The 22,689-nt window shown below is 43.4% G+C and overlaps 1 protein-coding gene across 1 annotated transcript in view; it reads right to left on the bottom strand.

The window, feature by feature from the left end:
• Nucleotides 1–1,058, bottom strand: part of LOC112224849 (calcium/calmodulin-dependent 3',5'-cyclic nucleotide phosphodiesterase 1A) — an 82,487-nt gene extending 81,429 nt beyond the window's left edge. The window contains exon 1 of the mRNA XM_042306488.1: nt 554–1,058. Coding sequence (XP_042162422.1) covers nt 554–654 — 101 coding nt within the window. The 5' untranslated portion in view covers nt 655–1,058. The remainder of the gene's footprint in view (nt 1–553) is intronic.
• Nucleotides 1,059–22,689: the final 21,631 nt, after the last annotated feature.

Below are 22,689 nucleotides of genomic sequence, written 5' to 3'. Positions count from 1 at the left end.
TTACCTACATACCTATCTGCTTTACGTATACACGAATATGCGCATATGCTAAGGTATGTACTTACCTGCATACCACAGGAGGTTGGTGGCACCTTAATCGGGGAGGACGGGATCTTGGTAATGACTGGAGCGGATGGGTCGATGCCATTCCATTTGCGCCGTTCCAGCCATTATTATGAGCCATCCTCCCCTCAGCAGCCTCCACTGATAGGTACATTTGTTCATACATACATTGAAATCATGAAATGTACACACCTACAGTTGTAGTGCTTTATACACACTAATGTATTGTTTACAAAACAAAGATGTGCACATAAGAATAATATTGAACGTGCTTCAATATACAGCACAGTGATGGAAAAGTAAGATACTGTAGAAACGCGACAGAACACGGCATCAACACGGCATCACTTCTGATAACAAATAAACATTTCACAAGAGCTTGAAATAACCTCACTCTTTCAACCAGCCTTACAGACCACATGCCTCTAAGTCAGTCCCTCTCTGGGGAAGTTAAACACAAGAGGAGGGATGAAAGAAAGAGAAAACTTACATTCCCTTGAGTCGCATCCACATTTTCTCTGTCTGCTCAGTCTTTGGATACTTTAGAGAGTTTTTGTCCATGCTATCTGTGTATGTACACAGTTCATCCATGCTGAATGTGTTATAAGGTGCAGCGGTTAACTGCGGTATCTCAGGTACGTACAGCAGACCTCTGTCTGCACTCTGCAGTGTGAATCCCTGAATCCTAAGAGCACTCCTCAGTCTGGTCCTCAGAGCATCCTCCCTGTGCTGTAGTCACGGGAGTATTGTCTCTTCTCTCCTCTCTACAGCACCTGCATTACTTGTCTCATTAACCTATTAGTTTATCAGAGCAGAGAGAGACAGCGGCTTCACACACTGCAGCTCTGTCAGGCAGGAAGGAACCACTCTCCACTACACACTGTCACTCACTGTCTGACTGTCAGATGATTTAATCTCTCTCTAGAGTACCTCTCTCTCTTTGTTTCTTTCTCTCTCTCTCACACTATCTCTCTCTCTCTAGTACTTCTCTCTGTTTCTCTCTCTCTCTGTTTCTCTCTCTCTCTCTGGTTCTTTCTCTCTCTCTCTGTCTCTCTCTCTTGCACCTCTCTGATCACTCTCTCACCATGCGGTTTTACTGCTCTGTGTACACTGATGGTGCCGCTGCTTTATAGAGCACTCCTGCGCAATGCTCCATCCATCCACGACATCGGTGCAGGTAGGTAGGTGGGTAGCGTTCCTTTGACAGACAGAGAGGGTTGGTGCGGTACGGAAACGCAGAAGTAGCAGATGGTATCAGACACGACAGGGTCAGCACCACCAAATCCTGCGATCACAGAGCGTTCAGAGCAGTCAGACTATGGTGAGCGGCTCCACCACACAGAAGCAGAGGTAGAGATTCCTCTCTCACCAAGAGGAGTTCAGTTGCATTTCCTCACATCAAGATCCAATGTAACGTGATGTGGCCAGTAGATGCGCATCACAAGCTGTAACAGCAGTATCCTCTACGGCTCTCACATTACAGGCTCTCCGTTTGTCCAGGCAGTTCCATTGAGAGATGCTAGAGATGTTCAATTAGCGTCAGCTGCTTATGGCATAATTATCAAGCCTACCTAGAAATCTTTCAGTGCGCCTCGCTGAGGGAACTACAAACAGCTGAGGCAGCCAGGGAAGCAGAGCATCGGCAGCTGTATAATAGATCCAAGTCCTAGAGCTTGCTGCGTTTGGTTCCTTTATTATCACTAAGGTGCAGTAGCAATGAACTAAAGCAGATCGGTAGCAGCATCTTGCATCCTGACTCCTCAGTGCCTCCTCTTACAGTATATTGTCCTGCTGCTGAGGCTGTTACATCTCACCCCCCCATTCCACTACTGTCACTCCGGCTTTCACTGCAGGAAGGAAGGAATGATCTGATGAAAATGTCCCAATTGTTTGTGAAGCAAAACAGACACCGTGGCTGATTAGTGGGACAGAGGGAAGAAGAAAATATAGAGAAAGAGGGAAGAAAAGAAAGAGAGGGAATATAAGAATGGAGAGATAAAGGTAATGTAGCTAGAAGGCTTGTGCTAAAGGTCAGTACTCTACACGTGCCCTTAATCATTCAAAAATAATGGCAGAAGCTGGAGAAAAACAAGGTCCAACAGAGAAAGGGGCTACCTCTTTGTGATTAACATATAAGATTATACTGTAGCTATTATCCCACTGAGAAATAGTATCACTGGAACAGCAATACCACTGCAATGGATTAACACATTTCTCCATTTCACCACGTCACTTCTCTACCTAGAATTCATTTCAAGGGTGCACACTGCACTGTGCAGGTCTCTCGGAACAGAATAATCCTAATCATATCATTGAGGTCTGCTTGCTTTGTCTTCATATAATTACAGAACAGGAGATAGCAACACGCAGAACAACTCAATTGTTTTCAGATTAGCATGGCACGCCAAGCAGAAGCACATTTCCTCTATTAAATGAATCTAGAGTGGAAAAAGAGAGCTCCTCATGATAGTCACACATGTTGTCTTGCCCAAGTATTAGTCTATATCATGTGCAAGATTACACAATCCACAATATATAACAATGTAACACTTTACTTACAGCTTGCAGGTATAGACCTAGTGTACTATGACAGTGTTATAATGCAATGTAAGCAATTATTCACAGGGTATAGGCCTAATTCACAGATTACACTGTAAAGGGGTTACTGTGAATTTGACAGTAGTTACAGGCAGCTCGGTGGCAAGTAAAATTCTGTATTTAATATTACAGTACACCTACTGTAATATAAATACGGTATCATGACACACAGTACAATACTTTAAAATTGACTCTATTATACTGTAAAAAAGTAAATGCTACTGTAATCGGAATTAATTCAATGAATTAATGAAATTCATTGAGGGGAGGGGTTTGTTTTTCCACAGTATTTTACTGTAATTACAAGGGATTGGTGAAAGCAAGTGTTTACACTCCGTAACAGTGTAGCCTATAGTTTTCAATAACGAAGAGAAGAGAAAAGATCAGCAAAAGTTTCAAGTTTTATTAGTTGTGTGAACGGGATACGCATGGCAAACATCGTCCAACTAAATGCTTACTTGCAGGTTCCTTCTTGACAATGCAACATCAATAATAAATAATAAAAGATAAGAATACGAACATAAAGTAAACGGCAGTAGAATATACTGTATATTTTTTGCATAAGTATAATACAGGAAGGCACAATTTACACATGTATTGGGGAAGGGTGGGGATGAGGAGCAAGTGTATACAGTGCCTTCAGAAGGCAGTGCCTTTTCCAGATGTTTTGTTGTAATCAGAAATTATGTTTTGACTGTCGGAACTTATTTTCATTCCAAGATAATTGGAAAACAACAACATAAACCGTCAATAACGGTAAACATGAACATTCACCCTGAGCAAATCAATCAAACGTTATTCTTCCTATTTGCTCCCTGCTTCGTGATTGATAAAATGGGTTGCCGTGGTAACACACATTTTATTGTTATACAAATGGCTTCTTAGTACAGAGGGTAATGACTTGACTGCTGTAAAAAAATATATATATATATATATAAGAACAGAGAAGAAGGACCTGATGCCGAGAGACAGGGGAGCTTATTATTTTTTTATATACTTTTTATGTATTGGTTTTAGGGAAGCTTATTCTAATGCTTGAAGTAGTTTTTTCTTTTAAACAAACTGTTTTTCTTCCCTGAAGCACTGAAGGACAACTGTATACCAAATACATAACATTTACTTCCATTCAGCATCACAAAAACATCCCACGTCTTTCTGTCTTATTGTCTTTGGGCAGAATTCTACAGTAGAGAACATAGCTCAGTTAGTTCTAGGGCAATGTAAAACTAATTTCTCCTGCAATAATATTATTATGCAGAAAGGCCATTTCCATAATCCTAAAGAATGAATGTCTTATTTATGAATAACAAATTAGCCGTAGGAAGCTAAGCTCCCTTCAACAGTGCACACTAATAAATGTGTGAATGTCAATCTCCCTCGGAGAGGGCATATGTCAATAAACATAAGCAGAAATGGTAATTGGATGTATAGAATCGTACGTACTGTACTTTAACCTACAGTATATAGGCTATGTTACAGTGTGCTACTCAAGGCCACATCCACATCCTTCCTTTCTAACCTACAGTATATAGGCTATGTTACAGTGTGCTACTCAAGGCCACATCCACATCCTTCCTTTCTAACCTACAGTATATAGGCTATGTTACAGTGTGCTACTCAAGGCCACATCCACATCCTTCCTTTCTAACCTACAGTATATAGGCTATGTTACAGTGTGCTACTCAAGGCCACATCCACATCCTTCCTTTCTAACCTACAGTATATAGGCTATGTTACAGTGTGCTGCTCAAGGCCACATCCACATCCTTCCTTTCTAACCTACAGTATATAGGCTATGTTACAGTGTGCTGCTCAAGGCCACATCCACATCCTTCCTTTCTAACCTACAGTATATAGGCTATGTTACAGTGTGCTGCTCAAGGCCACATCCACATCCTTCCTTTCTAACCTACAGTATATAGGCTATGTTACAGTGTGCTACTCAAGGCCACATCCACATCCTTCCTTTCAACCCCCTGCATAAAGCCAGAGCAGGTCATCAGTGTACATCTGATACAGAGCACACACACACACACAGTTTCCATCCACGCAAGAGGCATTAAGGGGCAAAGGCATTAAATCTGCTCTGATTAACTCTGCTTTCAATCCTCTGTGATACAATGACAGATACCTGCCAGACCAGTGAATAGCCAATAATGAACATGATTTGACTTCTATAAACATTTGTCTTCAAGCTTTAGTGACCCAGTAATCCACTGACAGACACACAGCCTTGATGTCAGAGCTCAGAGAAAACAATCATCGTCAGGACAGGAAGTTGATGGTTAGCAAAGAAAGCACTGTGTGGGGGCGTACATAGTTATAACACACCTTTTAGTTAAATGGCTTTCTAAGTACCTACAGACCTACAGACAGTACTGTCTGCATGTTTATCTCCAACGGCAGTAAAATATTATACAAGGTGATTTACATTTTACCCTTCAGGTGTGTGATATGCTCAGAACTTGTAAATAAAAAGTATAACTGCTCATTTAAAGTTGGTATCATGACAGTCAAGTCCAGTACACAAACCCTATCCCCTAGCCGTTCTGTGATAGAAGATCTGGATGAACCGGACAGACAGATGAAAACAATATGGCAGAGCCTCATCTAGCTTAGCCTCATCAAATCAAATTTGATTGGTCACATACACATGATTAGCAGATGTTATTGTGGGTGTAGCGAAATGCTTGTGCTTCTAGCTCTGACAGTGCAGTAATATCTTACAAGTAATATCTAACAAATTACACAACATATACCCAATACACACAAATCTAAGTAGGAATTAATTATGACTATATACATATGGACGTGAGATATCAGAGCGGAACGGACTAAGATACAGTAGAATAGTATAGAAAACAGTATATACGTACACATGAGATGAGTAATGCCAGATATGTAAACATTAAGTGACTAAGATACCGTAGAATAGTATAGAACACAACAAAGTATATACAGTTGAAGTCAGAAGTTTACATACACTTAGGTTGGAGTCATTAAAACTAGTTTTTCAACCACTCCACAAATTTCTTGTCAACAAACTATAGTTTTGGCAAGTCGGTTAGGACATCTATTTTGTGCATGACACAAGTCATTTTTCCAACAATTGTTTACAGACAGATTATTTCACTATTTTTTTAACCTTTATTTAACTAGGCAAGTCAGTTAAGAACAAATTCTTATTTTCAATGACAGCCTAGGAACAGTGGGTTAACTGCCTTGTTCAGGGGCAGAACGACAGATTTGTACCTTGTCAGCTCGGGGATTCGAACTTTCAACCACTAACCCAACGCTCTAACCACTAGGCTACACTGCAATTGTATCACAATTCCAGTGAGTCAGAAGTTTACATACTCTAAGATGACTGTGCCTTTAAACAGCTTGGAGAATTCAAAAAAAATGATGTCATGGCTTTAAAAGCTTCTGATAGGCTAATTGACATCATTTGAGTCAATTGGAGATGTACCTGTGGATGTATTTCAAGGCCTACCTTCAAACTCAGTGCCTCTTTGCTTGACATCATGGGAAAATCAAAAGAAATCAGCCAAGAAATTGTAGACCTCCACAAGTCTGGGTCATCCTTGGGAGCAATTTCCAAACACCTGAAGATACCACATTCATCTGTACAATCAATAGTACGCAAGTATAAACACCATGGGACCACGCAGCCGTCATACCACTCAGGAAGGAGACGCGTTCTGTCTCCTGGAGATGAATATACTTTGGTGCGAAAAGTGCAAATCAATCCCAGAACAACAGCAAAGGACCTTGTGAAGATGCTGATGGAAACCAGTCCAATATCGACCTAACCTGAAAGGCCGCTCAGCAAGGAAGAAGCCACTGCTCCAAAACCACCATAAAAAAAGCCGGACTACGGGGATAAAGGTCATACTTTTTGGAGAAATGTTCTCTGGTCTTATGAAATAAAAATATAACTGTTTGGCCATAATGACCATCATTATGATGCTTTGCTGCAGGAGGGACTGGAGCACTTCACAAAATAGATGGCATCATGAGGAGGGGAAAATGATGTGGATATATTGAAGCAACATCTCAAGACATCAGTCAGGAAGTTTAAGCTTGGTCACAAATGGGTTTTCCAAATGGACAGTGACCCCAAGTATACTTCCAAAGTTGTGGCGAAATGGCTTAAGGACAACAAAGTCAAGGTATTGGAGTGGCCATCACAAAGCCCTGACCTCAATCCTATTTGAGATTTGTGGGCAGAACTGAAAAAGCATGTGCGAGCAAGGAGGCCTACAAACCTGACACCAGCTCTGTCAGGAGGAATGGGCCAAAATTCACCCAACTTATTGTGGGAAGCTTGTGAAAGGCTATCCAAAATATTTGACCTAAGTTAAACAATTTAAAGGCTATGCTACCAAATACTAATTGAGTGTAAGTAAACTTCTGACCCACGGGGCCACCATGCAGATAGCCTGGTTAGCCAATGTGCGGGAGCACTGGTTGGTCGGCCCAATTGAGGTAGTATGTACATGAATGTATAATTAAAGTGACTATGCATATGATAAACAGAGAGTAGCAGCAGCGTAAAAAAGAGGGTTTGGGGGGGCACACAATGCAAATAGTCTGGGTAGCCATTTGATTACCTGTTCACGAGTCTTATGGCTTGGGGGTAAAAACTGTTGAGAAGCCTTTTTGTCCTAGACTTGGCACTCCGGTACCGCTTGCCATGCAGTAGTAGAGAGAACAGTCTATGACTGAGGTGGCTGGGGTCTTTGACAATTTTTAGGGCCTTCCTCTGACACCGCCTGGTGTAGAGGTCCTGAATAGCAGGCAGCTTAACCTGGTGATGTACTGGGCCGTACGCACTGCCCTCTGTAGTGCCTTGCGGTCAGAGGATGAGCAATTGCCGTACCAGGCAGTTTTGCAATAAGTTAGGATGCTCTCGATGTTGCAGCTGTAGAACCTTTTGAGGATCTCAGGACCCATGCCAAATCTTTTTAGTTTCCTGAGGGGGAATAGGCTTGGTCGTGTCCTCTTCACGATTGTCTTGGTGTGTTTGGACCATTCTAGTTTGTTGTTGATGAGGACACTGTCGTGTCTTTACTATCATTAAATTGAAGACTTATAGTTATCAAAGATTCTCTGTAATTAGTATTACACAATCAACTGATTAATCGTGTAACTGTAATTAACTAGGAAGTCGGGGCACCAAGGAAAAATATTCAGATTACAAAGTTCTTAAAATAACTTTCAGATATTTTATCTGATCAATTAGTCTTCAAATGAATGAATTATTTACTTTACCTCACGTTAGTCTCATTCCAAACGTCGTAAATTGTTGGTTATCTGCACGAACCCAGTCTTCACTATGAGTCATCCATACATCAATTGTCTTAAATCATGTATTTATTACTAACAAGTAATTCACAGAAATGCATAAACAAACAAGGTAAATGTGGTTACAAGAAATGATAGGTGAATGTGCCCTAGTGGGTTAAACCGGCATGGCGGCTTGTTAGACAAAAGGGGAAGTGGTGGTCGAATAAGAAGTCACTACAGAGTAATAATTATAACAATTGAAATGCTAATCCTTTGCACATGAACGCTCACTCATTCGGGAACAATTGCAATCAATATATATATTTACACTCAGTGTGTCGTCTTGATCGCTGGTGAAAAATGTGTTTCTTTTGTAGAATTGTCCGTCTCTCTCCCTCTCTCTGTTGTGGTTAGAGTGGATTGTTCAGAGTGACATACATTCGTTTAGTTATAGAATGGATGTGTTGGCGGTTGTCGTTCTTCGCGTTCAATGGTACCGAATTGCTAGCTGCAGACTAGTAATTAATATCAAAGACTTGTTCTTATTCTGTCGGTATCGATAGTCTAAGAGTTTAACCACGTAGTATGGTTAAAAGATTCAACAATGGTCTACAACCTTTGTCCTCTCCTAATGATAATTTCTCAAAGTTAGTTTTATTCGGAATTGCAGAAAAGGGCTGTCCCAGGACGCCTGACCCTAACTGGGCTCAGGGGCGGTCCTCTGATTTAGTTAACTCCAATTCCCTTTTTGAGTTTTCCTTCATTAAACAGTCCAAAATCACACTGTAAAATTGTGAAAACAGTATCATACTCACTCATTCATCTTATACAAATATCAGATGTAAACCTAAAATCTGAGGCTATTATATAAACAGTGTTATGGTAATGTGGCCACACCGTCTCCCATTAGCTTCCCCAAGTTGTAACAAATGGACCAGTTCGTAGCTGGATTCTTCACCGATCTTCTATACTTTCTCCAGAACATGACATTTGTTCGGACCTCGAGTTCTGTGAGGTGGAAAAAATTCCCCTGTTCTCTATGAAATTTTACTCTCTCTATACTGTGTGTCCATGAGGAGATCCTCAGGAATTTACGACGTCTCTCTGACCACAGCAGCCTAGTTGAAGGAGGAAAGGGGGAGGCAGGGAGAGGGGGATGGGGCTCGCCACAGCCAAAGAGGGCAACGTCATGACAACACCAAGGAACTTGAAGCTCTCAACCTGCTCCACTACAGCCCCGTCGATGAGAATGGGGGCATGCTCGGTCCTCCTTTTCCTGTAGTTCTCAATCATCTCCTTAGTCTTGGTTACGTTGAGGGATATGTTGTTATTCTGGCACCACCCGGCCAGGTCTCTGACCTCCTCCCTATAGGCTGTCTTGTTGTTGACGGTGCTCAGGCCTACCACTGTTGTGTCGACTGCAAACTTAATGATGGTGTTGGAGTCGTGCCTGGCCATGCAGTCGTGGGTGAACAGGGAGTACAGGAGGGGACTGAGTACGCACCCTTGGGGAGCTCCAGTGTTGAGGATCAGCGTGGCAGATGCGTTGCTGCCTACCCTCACCACCTGGGGGCGGTCCGTCAGGAAGTCCAGGATCCAGTTGCAGAGGGAGGTGTTTTGTCCCAGCATCCTTAGCTTAGTGATGAGCTTTGAGGGTAGTATGGTGTTGAACGCTGAGCTGTGGTCAATGAATAGCATTCTCACATAAGTGTTCCTTTTGTCCAGGTGGGAAAGGGCAGTGTGGAGTGCAATAGAGATTGCATCATCAGTAGATCTGTTTGGGCGGTATGCAAATTGGAGTGGGTCTAGGGTTTCTGGGATAAGGGTGTTGATGTGAGCCATTACCAACCTTTCAAAGCACTACATGGCTACGGACGTGAGTCCAATAGAAAATGTGTGGGCAGAACTGAAATAGCGTGTGCGAGTAAGGAGGCCTACAAACCTGACTCAGTTACACCAGCTCTGTCAGGAGGAACGGGCCAAAATTCACCCAATTTATTGTGGGAAGCTTGTGGAAGGCTAACTGAAATGTTTGACCCAAGGTAAACCATTTAAAGGCAATGCTACCAAATACTGTCAAGACCCGGTTACGAAGATGAGGCAGACACAGCAGTACTTAAGACAGTGTTTTAATAAAGTAAAAAGGAAAGTTCTTCAGGCAAAAATATAAATCCACAACGTCAAAAGTAATTCCAAGAGAAAAAGGTAATCCTCCAAGTCAAAAGGTAAATCCACAAGGTGGTAGGTGCAGCAGAAGAAAGCCTCAAAAGATAATCAAAAATAAATAAACGAGAACAAAAACAGAGTACCACAAGAGAGTCCAACTGGAGCAACAAATGTTCACAGCAGTTCATAGCTGGGTGCTAACATTCAAACACAGAGCAAAGAACTGAGGAAAACTAAGGGTTTAAATACATTCAAGGGAAACAAGGCACAGGTGCAAATAATACCTGGAAACAAGGGAAAACAAAAGGGTCAAAAAGCACAATGGGGGCATCTAGTGGCCAAAACCGGAACAATCCTGGCCAAATCCTGACAAATACTAATTGAGTGTATGTAAACTTCTGACCCACTGGGAATGTGATGAAAGAAATAAGAGCTGATTACTCTGATTAAATGTCAGGAATTGTGAAAAACTGAGATTATATGTATTTGGCTAAGGTGTATGCAAATGTTTGACTTCAACTGTACATATGAGATGAGTAATGCCATATATGTAAACATTATTAAAGTGACTAGTGTTCTATTCCTTAAAATGGCCAGTGATTCCTAGTCTATGCCTATAGGCAGCAGCCTCTAATGTGCTAGTGATGGCCTTGAGATGGAAGCTGTCTTTCAGTCTCTCGGTCCCAGCTTTGATGCTCCTGTACTGACCTAGCCGCCTTGATGATAGCGGGGTGAACAGGCAGTGGCTCGGGTTGTTGATGTCCTTGATGATCTTTTTGGCCATCCTTTGACATTTGGTGATGTAAGTGTCCTGGAAGGCGGGTAGTTTGCCCCCGGTAATGCATTGGGCAGAATGCACCACCCTCTGGAGAGCCTTGCGGTTGCAGGCGGTGCAGTTGCCGTACCAGGCAGTGATACAGCCCGACAGGATGCTTTCAATTGCGCTTCTGTAAAAATGTGTGAGGGTTTTAGGTGACAAGCCAAATTTCTTTAGCCTTCTGAGGTTGAAGAGGCTCTGTTGCGCCTTCTTCACCACACTGTCTGTGTGGGTAGTCCATTTCAGTTTGTCAGTGATGTGTACGCCAAGGAACTCGAAGCTTTCCACCTTCTCCACTGCGGTCCTGTTGATGTAGATAGGCGCGTGCACCTTCTGCTGTTTCCTGAAGTCCATGATCATCTCCTTTGTTTTGTTGACATTGAGTGAGAGGTTATTTAGGCCCATTGAAAGTCTCTTACTGACCTCATATAAACAAATATGGCTGTGAAACGCTGCTATCACCATGGAGACCAATCCTGAATAAGGCAATAAGTGAAAATTTAATCTCTTTATTTAGATTAATAATGTTGGCATTTACTTTGGATGAGCACAAGGGACAGACAATGCCCAAGAGAAAAGAGATTTAGATATGAGGGTGGATATAAGGCTATAGGGTTAGGGTGATCATCTCCTTGTTTCATTACATTAACATATAGTATATTATGTCCTGGCTCGTTGGTTATTGATTGTGTACGTCCCAAATGGCATTCTATTCCTAATGATAGCGCACTATTTTTGACAAGGACCTATAGTGTTTTGGTAAAAAAGTAGTGCACAATGCAGGGAACAGGGTGCCATTTGAGATGCAGTTATTGAGTTTCCAGAAATTTCCAGAATTATATTTTTATGGGCTCCATTGTAAAAGCTGATGGTACTGATTACTGCAGCATTTTAAGGGGGAAACTGGAGAGACATTAAATAAAACAGAATCCCCTGTAGATTCATTAAAATTGTCTGCATTTCCTTAATCTTCTGTATCCATTTACAAAGTCTTCATTATGCTTCACAAACTGGGAACAAAATGTAATATCTTGATAAGTGACACGTGTTCACATTCAATGTCGATTCCACAGGAATTAACAACATGTTATTAACTTAGGTAACATTTATCAAGATGTTACTCCACAAACAGAGATGCGTACAAAGCTCTCCTTCGTCCTCCATTTGGCAAATCTGACCATAACTCTATCCTCCTGATTCCTGCTTACAAGCAAAAATTAAAGCAGGAAGTACTAGTGACTCGCTCAATACGGAAGTGGTCAGATGACGTAGATGCTAAGCTACAGGACTGTTTTGCTAGCCGTACGAAGCTAAGCTCACTTCAACAGTGCACACTAATGAATGTGTGGATGTCAACCTTCCTCGTAGCACGTGGCAATAAACATAAACATACTGTCTGAAGGTACTTAGAAAGCCATTTAACTAAAAAGGTGTGTTATAACCATGTACGCCCACACAGTGCTTTCTCTGCTAACCATCAACTTCCTGTCCTGATGATGATTGTTTTCCCTGAGCTCTGACATCAAGGCTGTGTGTCTGTCAGTGCATTACTTGGTCACTAAAGCTTGAAGACAAATGTTTATAGAAGTCAAATCATGTTCATTATTGGCCATTCACTGGTCTGGCAGGTATCTGTCGTTGTATCACAGAATGGAATATATTCCAAGATTCTTCCAATGGCATTGAGGAGTAAACCACATCAGTCACTGGCTTCATCAATAAGTGCATCAATGATGTCTTCCCCACAGTGAACGTACGTACATACCCCAACCAGAAGCCATAGTTTACAGGCAACATCCGCACTGAGCTTAAGGTTTTAGCTGCCGCATTCAAGGAGCAGGACTCTAACCCGGACGCTTATAAGAAATCCCGCTATGCCCACCGACAAACCATCAAACAGGCAAAGCGTCAATAAAGGACTAAGATTGAATCCTACTGCACCGGCTCCGATGCCCATCGGATGTGGCAGGGCTTGCAAACTATTATGAACTAGAAAGGGAAGCACAGCTGTGAGCTGCCCAGTGACACAAGCCTACGAGCTAAATTACTTCTGTGCGTGCTTTGAGGCAAGCAACACTGAAACATGCATGAGAGCACCAGCTGTTCCGGACGATTGTGTGATCACGCTTTCCGTAGCCGATGTGAGTAAGACCTTTAAACAGGTCAACATTCACAAGGCCGAGGGCCATACAGATTACCAGGACGTGTACTCTGAGCATACGCTAACCAACTGGCAAGTGTCTTCACTGACATTTTTAACCTGTCCCTGACCGAGTCAGAAATACCAACATGTTTCAAGCAGACCATCATAGCCCCTGTGCCCAAGAACACAAAAGTAGCCTGTCTAAATGACTACCAACCCATAGCACTCACATCTGTAGTCATGAAGTGCTTTGAAAGCCAAGTCATGGCCCACATCACACCATTATCCCAGAAACCCTAGACCCACTCCAATTTGCATACCGCCTCAACAGATCCACAGATGACGCTATCTATAGTGCACTCCACACTGCACTTTCCTACCTGAACAAAAGGAACACCTACATGAGAATGCTATTCATTGACTACAGCTCAGCGTTCAACACCATAGTACCCTCAAAGCTCATCACTAAGCTAAGGACCCTGTAACTAAACACCTCCCTCTGCAACATCATCCTGGACTTCCTGATAGCCGCCCCCAGGTGGTAAGGGTAGGTAACAACACATCTGCCACATCTGCCACGCTGATCCTCAACACAGGGGCCCCTCAGGGGTGTGTACTCGGTCCCCTACTGTACTCCCTGTTCACCCATGAGTGCATGGCCAAGCACAACTCCAACATCATAATGAAGTTTTCTGACGACACACCAGTGATCACCGAAAACGATGACACAGTCTATAGGGAGGAGGTCAAAGACCTGGCAGTGTGGTGCCAGGATAACAACCTCTTCCTCAACGTGATCAAGACAAATGAGATGATAGTGGAGTACAGGTTGAGAGCTTCAGGTTCCTTAGTGTCCACATCACCAACGAACTGTCATGGTTCAAACACACCAAGACAGTCGTGAAGAGGGCACGACAATGCCTATGCACCCTCAGGAGACTGAAAATATTTGGCATGGGTCCTCAGATCCTGAAAGTTCTACAGCTGCACCATCGAAAGCATCCTGACTGGTTGTATCACCGCCTGGTATGCTTCCAATCGCAAGGCACTACGAAGGGTAATGCGTTCAGCCAAGTACATCACTGGGCCAAGCTTCCTGCCATACAGGACCTCTATACCAGGCGGTGTCAGAGGAAGGCCCAAAAAATTGCCAAAGACTCCAGAAACCCTAGTCATAGACTGATCTCTCAAGTGGTACCGGAGCACCAAGTCTAGGTCCAAAAGGCTTCTTAATGGCTTCTACCCCCAAGCCATAAGACTCCTGAACAGCTAACCAAATGGCTACCCAGACTATTTACATTGACACCCCCATTTTTACGCTGCTTCTACTCTCTGTTTATTATCTATGCATTTTCACTTTACCTCTACTTTTTTACATATTACCTCAATTACCTCGTCTAACCTGTATCCCTGCACATTGACTCCTGCAATGAAGAGAGGAGCTACAGATGTGGGCTAGCCTAGTTAGTTCACACATTCATCACAGAAAGTCCTCCTAAGCTGGCCACACAGGCATCATTAGCTCCATAACGAAGAGAGGGATAGTGACATTAGCATGGTGCTGTAACTGGAGGAGAAAAGACAGCCTTAATACTATGTGTGTCTCAAATGGCACCCTATTCCCTTTATAGTGCACTACTTTATCGTCCATAAGGCTCTGGTCAAAAGTAGTGGACTATCAAATCAAACTTTATTTGCCACATGCGCCGAATACAACAAGTATAGACTTTACCATGAAATGCTTACTTACGCCCTTAACCAACAGTGCAGTTCAAGAAGCAGAAACTGTTTACCAAGTAAGCTAAAATAAAAAGTAATAATAAAAAGAAGCACAATAAGAATAACAAGACTATATACAGGGGGCACCGGTACCAAAGTGACTATGCATAGGTAGTGACTATGCATAGGTAACAAACAGTGAGTAGCAGCAGTGTACAAGAGGGGAGTGGAGTCAATGTAAATTGTCCGGTAGCGATTTTTATGAATTCTTCAGCAGTCTAATGGCTTGGGGGTAGAAGCTGTTGAGGAGCCATTTGGTCCTAGACTTGGCACTTGCCGTGCGGTAGCAGAGAAAACAGTCTATTACTTGGGTGACTGGGGTCTCTCACAATTTTCTGGGCTTTCCTCTGACACCGCCTATTATATAGGTCCTGGATGGCAGGAAGCTTGGCCCCAATGATGTTCGCACTACCCTCTGTAGCGCCTTACGATCAGATGCCGAGAAGTTGCCATACCAGGTGGGGATGCAACCGGTCAGGATGCTCTCGATGGTGCAGCTGTAAAACGTTTTGAGGATCTGGGGACCCATGCCAAATCTTTTCAGTCTCCTGAGGGTGAAATATTTTGTCATGCCCTCTTCACGACTGTCTTGGTATGTTTGGACCATGATAGTTTGTTGGTGATGTGGACACAAAGGAACTTGAAACTCTCGACCCGCTCCACTACAGCCCCGTCAATGTTAATTGTGGGCCTGTTCGGTCTGCCTTTTCCTGTAGTCCACGATCAGCTCCTTTGTCTTGCTCACATTGAGCGAGAGGTTGTTGTCCTGGCACTACACTGCCAGTTATCTGACCTCCTCCCTATAGGCTGTCTCATCATTGTCTGTGATCTGGCCTACCACTCTTGTGTCGTCAGCAAACTTAATGATGATGTTGCAGTCGTGTTTGGCCATGCAGCTGTGGATGAACAGGGAATACAGGAAGGGACTAAGTACACACCCCTGTGGGGCCCCAGTGTTAAGGATCAGTGTGACAGACGTGCTGTTGCCTTCTCTTACCACCTGGGGGCGGCCCGTCAGGAAGTCCAGGATCCAGTTGCAGAGGGAGGTGTTTAGTCCCAGAGTCCTTAGCTTAGTGATGAGCTTTGTGAAACCTATGGAGTTGAATGCTGAGCTGTATTCAATGAACAGCATTCTCACATAGGTGTTCCTTTTGTCCAGGTGAGAAAGGGCAGTGTGGAGTGTGATTGAGATTGCGTCATCTGTGGATCTGTTGGGGCGGTATGCGAATTGAGGTCACGTCCTGGTAATCCATCTGGCCCAGTGGCTCTGTGAATGTTGACCTGTTTAAAGGTCTTACTCACATCGGCGTTTGAGCCGGTGTAGTCGGATTCACTCTTAATCCTGTATTGATGCTTTGATTGTTTGATGGTTCGTCTGAGGGCAAAGCGGGATTTCTTATAAGCGTCCGGATTAGTCTCCCACTCCTTGAAAGCGGCAGCTCTAGCCTTTATCTCGATGCGGATGTTGCCTATAATCCATGGTTTCTGGTTGGGATATGTACGTACAGTCACTGTGGGGATGACGTCATTGTTACGCACGCCTCTGTGAAGAGGGAACGCAACACCCTGCTACAACTCAACTCCCCGTGAAGTGAAAGAGGTATGGACCTTAGGTGTGAGTAAGGATGACAAAAGGCAGAGAGAGTGTTTACAAGGAATTTATTCCGTCACACAGTAATATGGGGAAAAGCATCTGGACGGAACCAAAGCAAAGAAAGTAAATATCAAAGCCCCCTCTCCTATCTAACCTGCCTACCCACTACCTATCTAACTTAGTATACCTGGTGCGCTAACCAAAATGCAGGGGTGGTCCGCCCAGGTCTTACCTAGTGTGCCTAGACAGTGAATATACTACGGGTATATGTATGCCCGCGGGCCTCTTGCCTAAGCACTCCCTAGGTGCCTACCCCCTGGGAACAAATGAAACAGAATATTAAACAATTTCACAAACATACTAAGAAACAAAGGACATCAAATAAGCTCTATCTGATTATGCAACAAACTAACACAGTACATACCAACTGCCTGTATCACTCTCAGAAACAACAAACATAATATGACCCTCAGCCATCAGCCTCCTCTCTCAGCCATGATCTCTCTTTTGAACAACAGAACACTGGCTTTTATAACTGGAGAAGGAGTCTACGATTAAAACGATTAAAACATTCCCTAACCAGAAACCGTGGATTGATGGCAGCATTCGTGTGAAACTGAAGGCACGAACCACTGCTTTTAATCAGGGCAAGGTGTCTGGTAACATGACTGAATACAAACAGTGCAGCTATTCCCTCCGCAAGGCTATCAAACAAGCTAAGCGCCAGTACAGAGACAAAGTAGAATCTCAATTCAACGGCTCAGACACAAGAGGTATGTGGCAGGGTCTACAGTCAATCACGGACTACAGGAAGAAACCCAGCCCAGTCACGGACCAGGATGTCTTGCTCCCAGGCAGACTAAATAACTTTTTTGCCCGCTTTGAGGACAATACAGTGCCACTGACACGGCCTGCAACGGAAACATGCGGTCTCTCCTTCACTGCAGCCGAAGTGAGTAAGACATTTAAACGTGTTAACCCTCGCAAGGCTGCAGGCCCAGATGGCATCCCCAGCCGCGCCCTCAGAGCATGCGCAGACCAGCTGGCCGGTGTGTTTACGGACATATTCAATCAATCCCTATACCAGTCTGCTGTTCCCACATGCTTCAAGAGGGCCACCATTGTTCCTGTTCCCAAGAAAGCTAAGGTAACTGAGCTAAACGACTACCGCCCGTAGCACTCACATCCGTCATCATGAAGTGCTTTGAGAGACTAGTCAAGGACCATATCACCTCCACCCTACCTGACACCCTTGACCCACTCCAATTTGCTTACCGCCCAAATAGGTCCACAGACGATGCAATCTCAACCACACTGCACACTGCCCTAACCCATCTGGACAAGAGGAATACCTATGTGAGAATGCTGTTCATCGACTACAGCTCGGCATTCAACACCATAGTACCCTCCAAGCTCGTCATCAAGCTCGAGACCCTGGGTCTCGACCCCGCCCTGTGCAACTGGGTACTGGACTTCCTGACGGGCCGCCCCAGGTGGTGAGGGTAGGCAACAACATCTCCTCCCCGCTGATCCTCAACACTGGGGCCCCACAAGGGTGCGTTCTGAGCCCTCTCCTGTACTCCCTGTTCACCCACGACTGCGTGGCCATGCACGCCTCCAACTCAATCATCAAGTTTGCGGACGACACAACAGTGGTAGGCTTGATTACCAACAACGACGAGACGGCCTACAGGGAGGAGGTGAGGGCCCTCGGAGTGTGGTGTCAGGAAAATAACCTCACACTCAACGTCAACAAAACTAAGGAGATGATTGTGGACTTCAGGAAACAGCAGAGGGAACACCCCCCATCCACATCGATGGAACAGTAGTGGAGAGGGTAGCAAGTTTTAAGTTCCTCGGCATACACATCACAGACAAACTGAATTGGTCCACTCACACAGACAGCATCGTGAGGAAGGCGCAGCAGCGCCTCTTCAACCTCAGGAGGCTGAAGAAATTCGGCTTGTCACCAAAAGCACTCACAAACTTCTACAGATGCACAATCGAGAGCATCCTGGCGGGCTGTATCACCGCCTGGTATGGCAACTGCACCGCCCTCAACCGTAAGGCTCTCCAGAGGGTAGTGAGGTCTGCACAACGCATCACCGGGGGCAAACTACCTGCCCTCCAGGACACCTACACCACCCGATGCTACAGGAAGGCCATAAAGATCATCAAGGACATCAACCACCCGAGCCACTGCCTGTTCACCCCGCTGCCATCCAGAAGGCGAGGTCAGTACAGGTGCATCAAAGCTGGGACCGAGAGACTGAAAAACAGCTTCTATCTCAAGGCCATCAGACTGTTAAACAGCCACCACTAACATTGAGTGGCTACTGCCAACACACTGTCAATGACACTGACTCTACTCCAGCCACTTTAATCATGGGAATTGATGGGAAATGATGTAAATATATCACTAGCCACTTTAAACAATGCTACCTTATATAATGTTACTTACCCTACATTGTTCATCTCATATGCATACGTTGATACTGTACTCTATATCATCGACTGCATCCTTATGTAATACATGTATCACTAGCCACTTTAACTATGCCACTTGGTTTACATACTTATCTCATATGTATATACTGTACTCGATATCATCTACTGTATCTTGCCTAAGCTGCTCTGTACCATCACTCATTCATATATCCTTATGTACATATTCTTTATCCCCTTACACTGTGTATGACAGTAGTTTTTTTTGGAATTGTTAGTTAGATTACTTGCTCGTTATTACTGCATTGTCGGAACTAGAAGCACAAGCATTTCGCTACACTCGCATTAACATCTGCTAACCATGTGTATGTGACAAATAAAATTTGATTTGATTTGATTTGATTTAATGGGATACAGCTGTAACTTGACAAGGGGGCGGGGTCAGCTCCAATTAACCGTGGAGTCGACCAATCAGCTGCTGGGGGATTTCAGGAAGCCATCTCCTGAAACACAATCAAATACACAAACAGTCCTGTAGTGTAGCATCTGACCACTTCTATACTGAGCTAGTCAATGGTACATCCTGCTTTCGTTTTAGCTTGTAAGCAGGAATCGGGAGGATAGAATGATGGTCAGATTTTCCAAATAGATGGTGGGGGAGAGCTTGCATCTCTGTGTGTGGAGTAAAGGTCTCGGATTCTTTTCCCACTGGTTTGCTCATGTGACATGCTGGTAAAAATTTGGTAAAACTGATTTAAGTTTGCCTGCATTAAAGTCCCCGGCCACTAGGAGCGCCGCTTCTGGGTGAGCATTTGGGTGAGCGTCTCTGTTCTGCCAGTGCATGGAAAATCCTGCCAGCTCTATATTGTCATCTCGGTGAAACATAAGATGTTACTTTTTTTTAATGTCCCGTTGGTATGATAATCTTAATAGTGGGTCATCAATTTTATTTTCCAACGATTGCATGTTAGCAAGGAGAATGGAAGGCATTGGGAGTTTGCTCGCTTGCCTCCAGATTCTCAGAAGGATCCCCGATCTGCACCCCCTTTCCCGATGTCTTTTCTTCACACAAAAGTCGTGGATCTGGGTGTGTTCCAGTGAAAGCAGGATATCCTTCCCGTCAGTTTCTTCCAGTCCTCGGTGAGTTACCGCTTTTCTGATGTCCAGAAGTTATTTTCGGTCATAAGAGACGGTAGCAGCAACATTACGTACGCAATAAGTTTAAAAATAAGTTTCACAAAACACCATTTTTTAAACAAAATTTCACAATTGGTTGGGAGAATGTAAAACGTCAGCCATGTTCTTCGGCGCCATCTCAGTAATATATAGGGAATAGGGTGCCATTTAAGACACAGTCACCGTGTCACTGTGATAAATGGCTCCTGTTACCTCAGTCTTATGTGGTGTTACTCAGAACTACATCCTCTGATTGGGGTCAGAGCTGTACTGGTCCTGGCAGCTAGCTATCATGTGTGGATAAGTAGAGTGCCGCAAGGTCAAGGGTTCAACTCCCACAGGGATCACACATATACATTCAAAAAATGTATGCACTTACTGTAATGTAGTTGCTTTCCATAAAAGTGTCTGCTAAGAGACATACAGTATATTATTACATATATTTGGCTTAGTATGTGGCTGCTCTACATTCTAGTTTCACTGCGTTGTACCTTGGCTCTTTGCAGGCTGAAACATTGAGGTAGACTGTTGCTCCTTCGATGTGCAAAGGACTGTTAATATTGCAAAGTGTTCGTGATTTCAATACCAGGACTTTGACTGAAATATGTTTATGAGAGCAACAGAGGAGCAGAGTGGACTTGTTGCTATGGCTACCTGAGCCTGAGCATGTGTGTCTGTGTGTTTCTGCATTAGAAAAGATGCCAAAGCATTACATTTCATTACTCCCACCATTTATATCACCCACGCAAAACAGTGCATTTTGCTAATGAATCAAAGAGGATCAAAGAGGATATTTTAATGTGATATAGACTCTAAATAACAAATCCAAGTGTACATCAAACTATCCGGCTCGAAGAACCAGTGTGCTGGGACAGGGAACAATGAAACAGATTCTAAGCTTTTTAACTTGCAAGATTTCCCTACCTCCTATGTGCCCTCTTGGGATCCTTTTGCCATTATATCTATCCTTGCTCTTACATGTGAAAACAACCCTGTGAAGTGAGGTGATAGATATAGTAATAAGTCAACATGAGAACCGGCAATTGTGACAGCCTGTTGTAGCCGTCCAGTCTCCCATTGGGGCCCTTACCTGATCCTGTCTTTGGCTGCAGTTACATTGTTCTCCTTCCCTGATCCTCCTGTCCTAGGCCCTGTCCTTGGCTGCAGCTGAGGCCGGACCCCCACAGTGCTACACCTGGTCCTCAGTGGCCAGGACGAGGGGTGGGGTGGCTGGTGGGATGCTGGGTGGGATGGCTGGTGCACAGTGAAGATGGAGTGCAGTGAGTCACCTGGCAGGAAAGGAGGAGCAGACTGTTAGAACCACACCTCAGACAACACACTGTGAATCGTGTCCTGAATCGTTTCTGTGATTCCTTGTGTCCTTTCTACTCACCTCCTTCTCAAAATGTCACAGAAGGAGTGAGGACTAGGGTTGAATATTTTCCCTGTATTTTACAAATGTTCCATCCCGAGAATAAATCACTTTTCTCCAGGTAACACACATTTCCTGCCAAAACCGTAAGTGTCATTCAAAAGCATTATAAAGTATATACTGTAAATATGTCTAGATTTGATTAGAGCTTTGATCAGTATAAAAATTCTAACCTGACTCTAGCTGAGCTTGATGAGTCATATATTAAATACATTTTATGAGCCCTACATAAACAACATTTAATGAGAACAAAGACCTAACAAGCGCAAATGATTGTGCCATTATCCAATACACATATGATAGAGTCTACTGCACATTACACAAGACAGAAAAACATAAAAGCCCATAGATGTAGCTAACTACAGTATATGCTCTCGTGGATAAATAAATTAAACTAGCTTCAGTAGGCTAATCTTTTTGAGTGTGAACTGTATTACTGTATTATATTGTATTACTGTATATGGAGTGGAATAATGCACATTGTTCAAACCATGATAAAGCAGAGATTCTAGTGCAGCACATGCGGGCTACCAAGTATAGGCTGGTGAATTTGATTTAATTTTTAAAAATATAATAGGGCCTACTGTATTTGTATAATTAGTAGACTGCGCATATATATTTTCATAATATTTCCCCTAATGTTATTAGTTTACCTCCTATTTCACTCTCTATTGTTGCTTCATTCCTTCCTTGCTTTCAAGTGCTAAGGATGGTTTTTTAAGAAGAGGCCAGCAAAGCACAGGTGCTTGCGTATTGTGAAAGAAACAGAGGCTAACCCATAATTAATTAGCTAAATATAAGGCTAATACTGCAGTGAATGTATTACCTGAAAGAGGTAGGCTAGGACATCTACTATATACAGTTGAAGTCGGAAGTTTACATACACCTTAGCCAAATACATTTAAACTCAGTTTTTCACAATTCCTGACATTTAATCCTAGTTAAATTCCCTGTCTTAGGTCAGTTAGGATCACCACTTTATTTTAAGAATGTGAAATGTCAAAATAATAGCAGAGAGAATTATTTATTTCAGCTTTTATTTCTTTCATCACATTCCCCGTGGGTCAGAAGTTTACATACACTCAATTAGTATTTGGTAGCATAGCATTTAAATTGTTTAACTTGGGTCAAATATTTCGGGAAACCTTTCACAAGCTTCCCACAATAAGTTGGGTGAATTTTGGCCC

Source organism: Oncorhynchus tshawytscha, linkage group LG26 (assembly GCF_018296145.1).
Source record: "Oncorhynchus tshawytscha isolate Ot180627B linkage group LG26, Otsh_v2.0, whole genome shotgun sequence".
In the NCBI taxonomy this organism is placed as follows: Eukaryota; Metazoa; Chordata; class Actinopteri; order Salmoniformes; family Salmonidae; genus Oncorhynchus; species Oncorhynchus tshawytscha.
The sequence above is the reverse complement of the archived record's forward strand: the minus strand, read 5'-3'. Positions and strand labels throughout refer to the sequence as shown.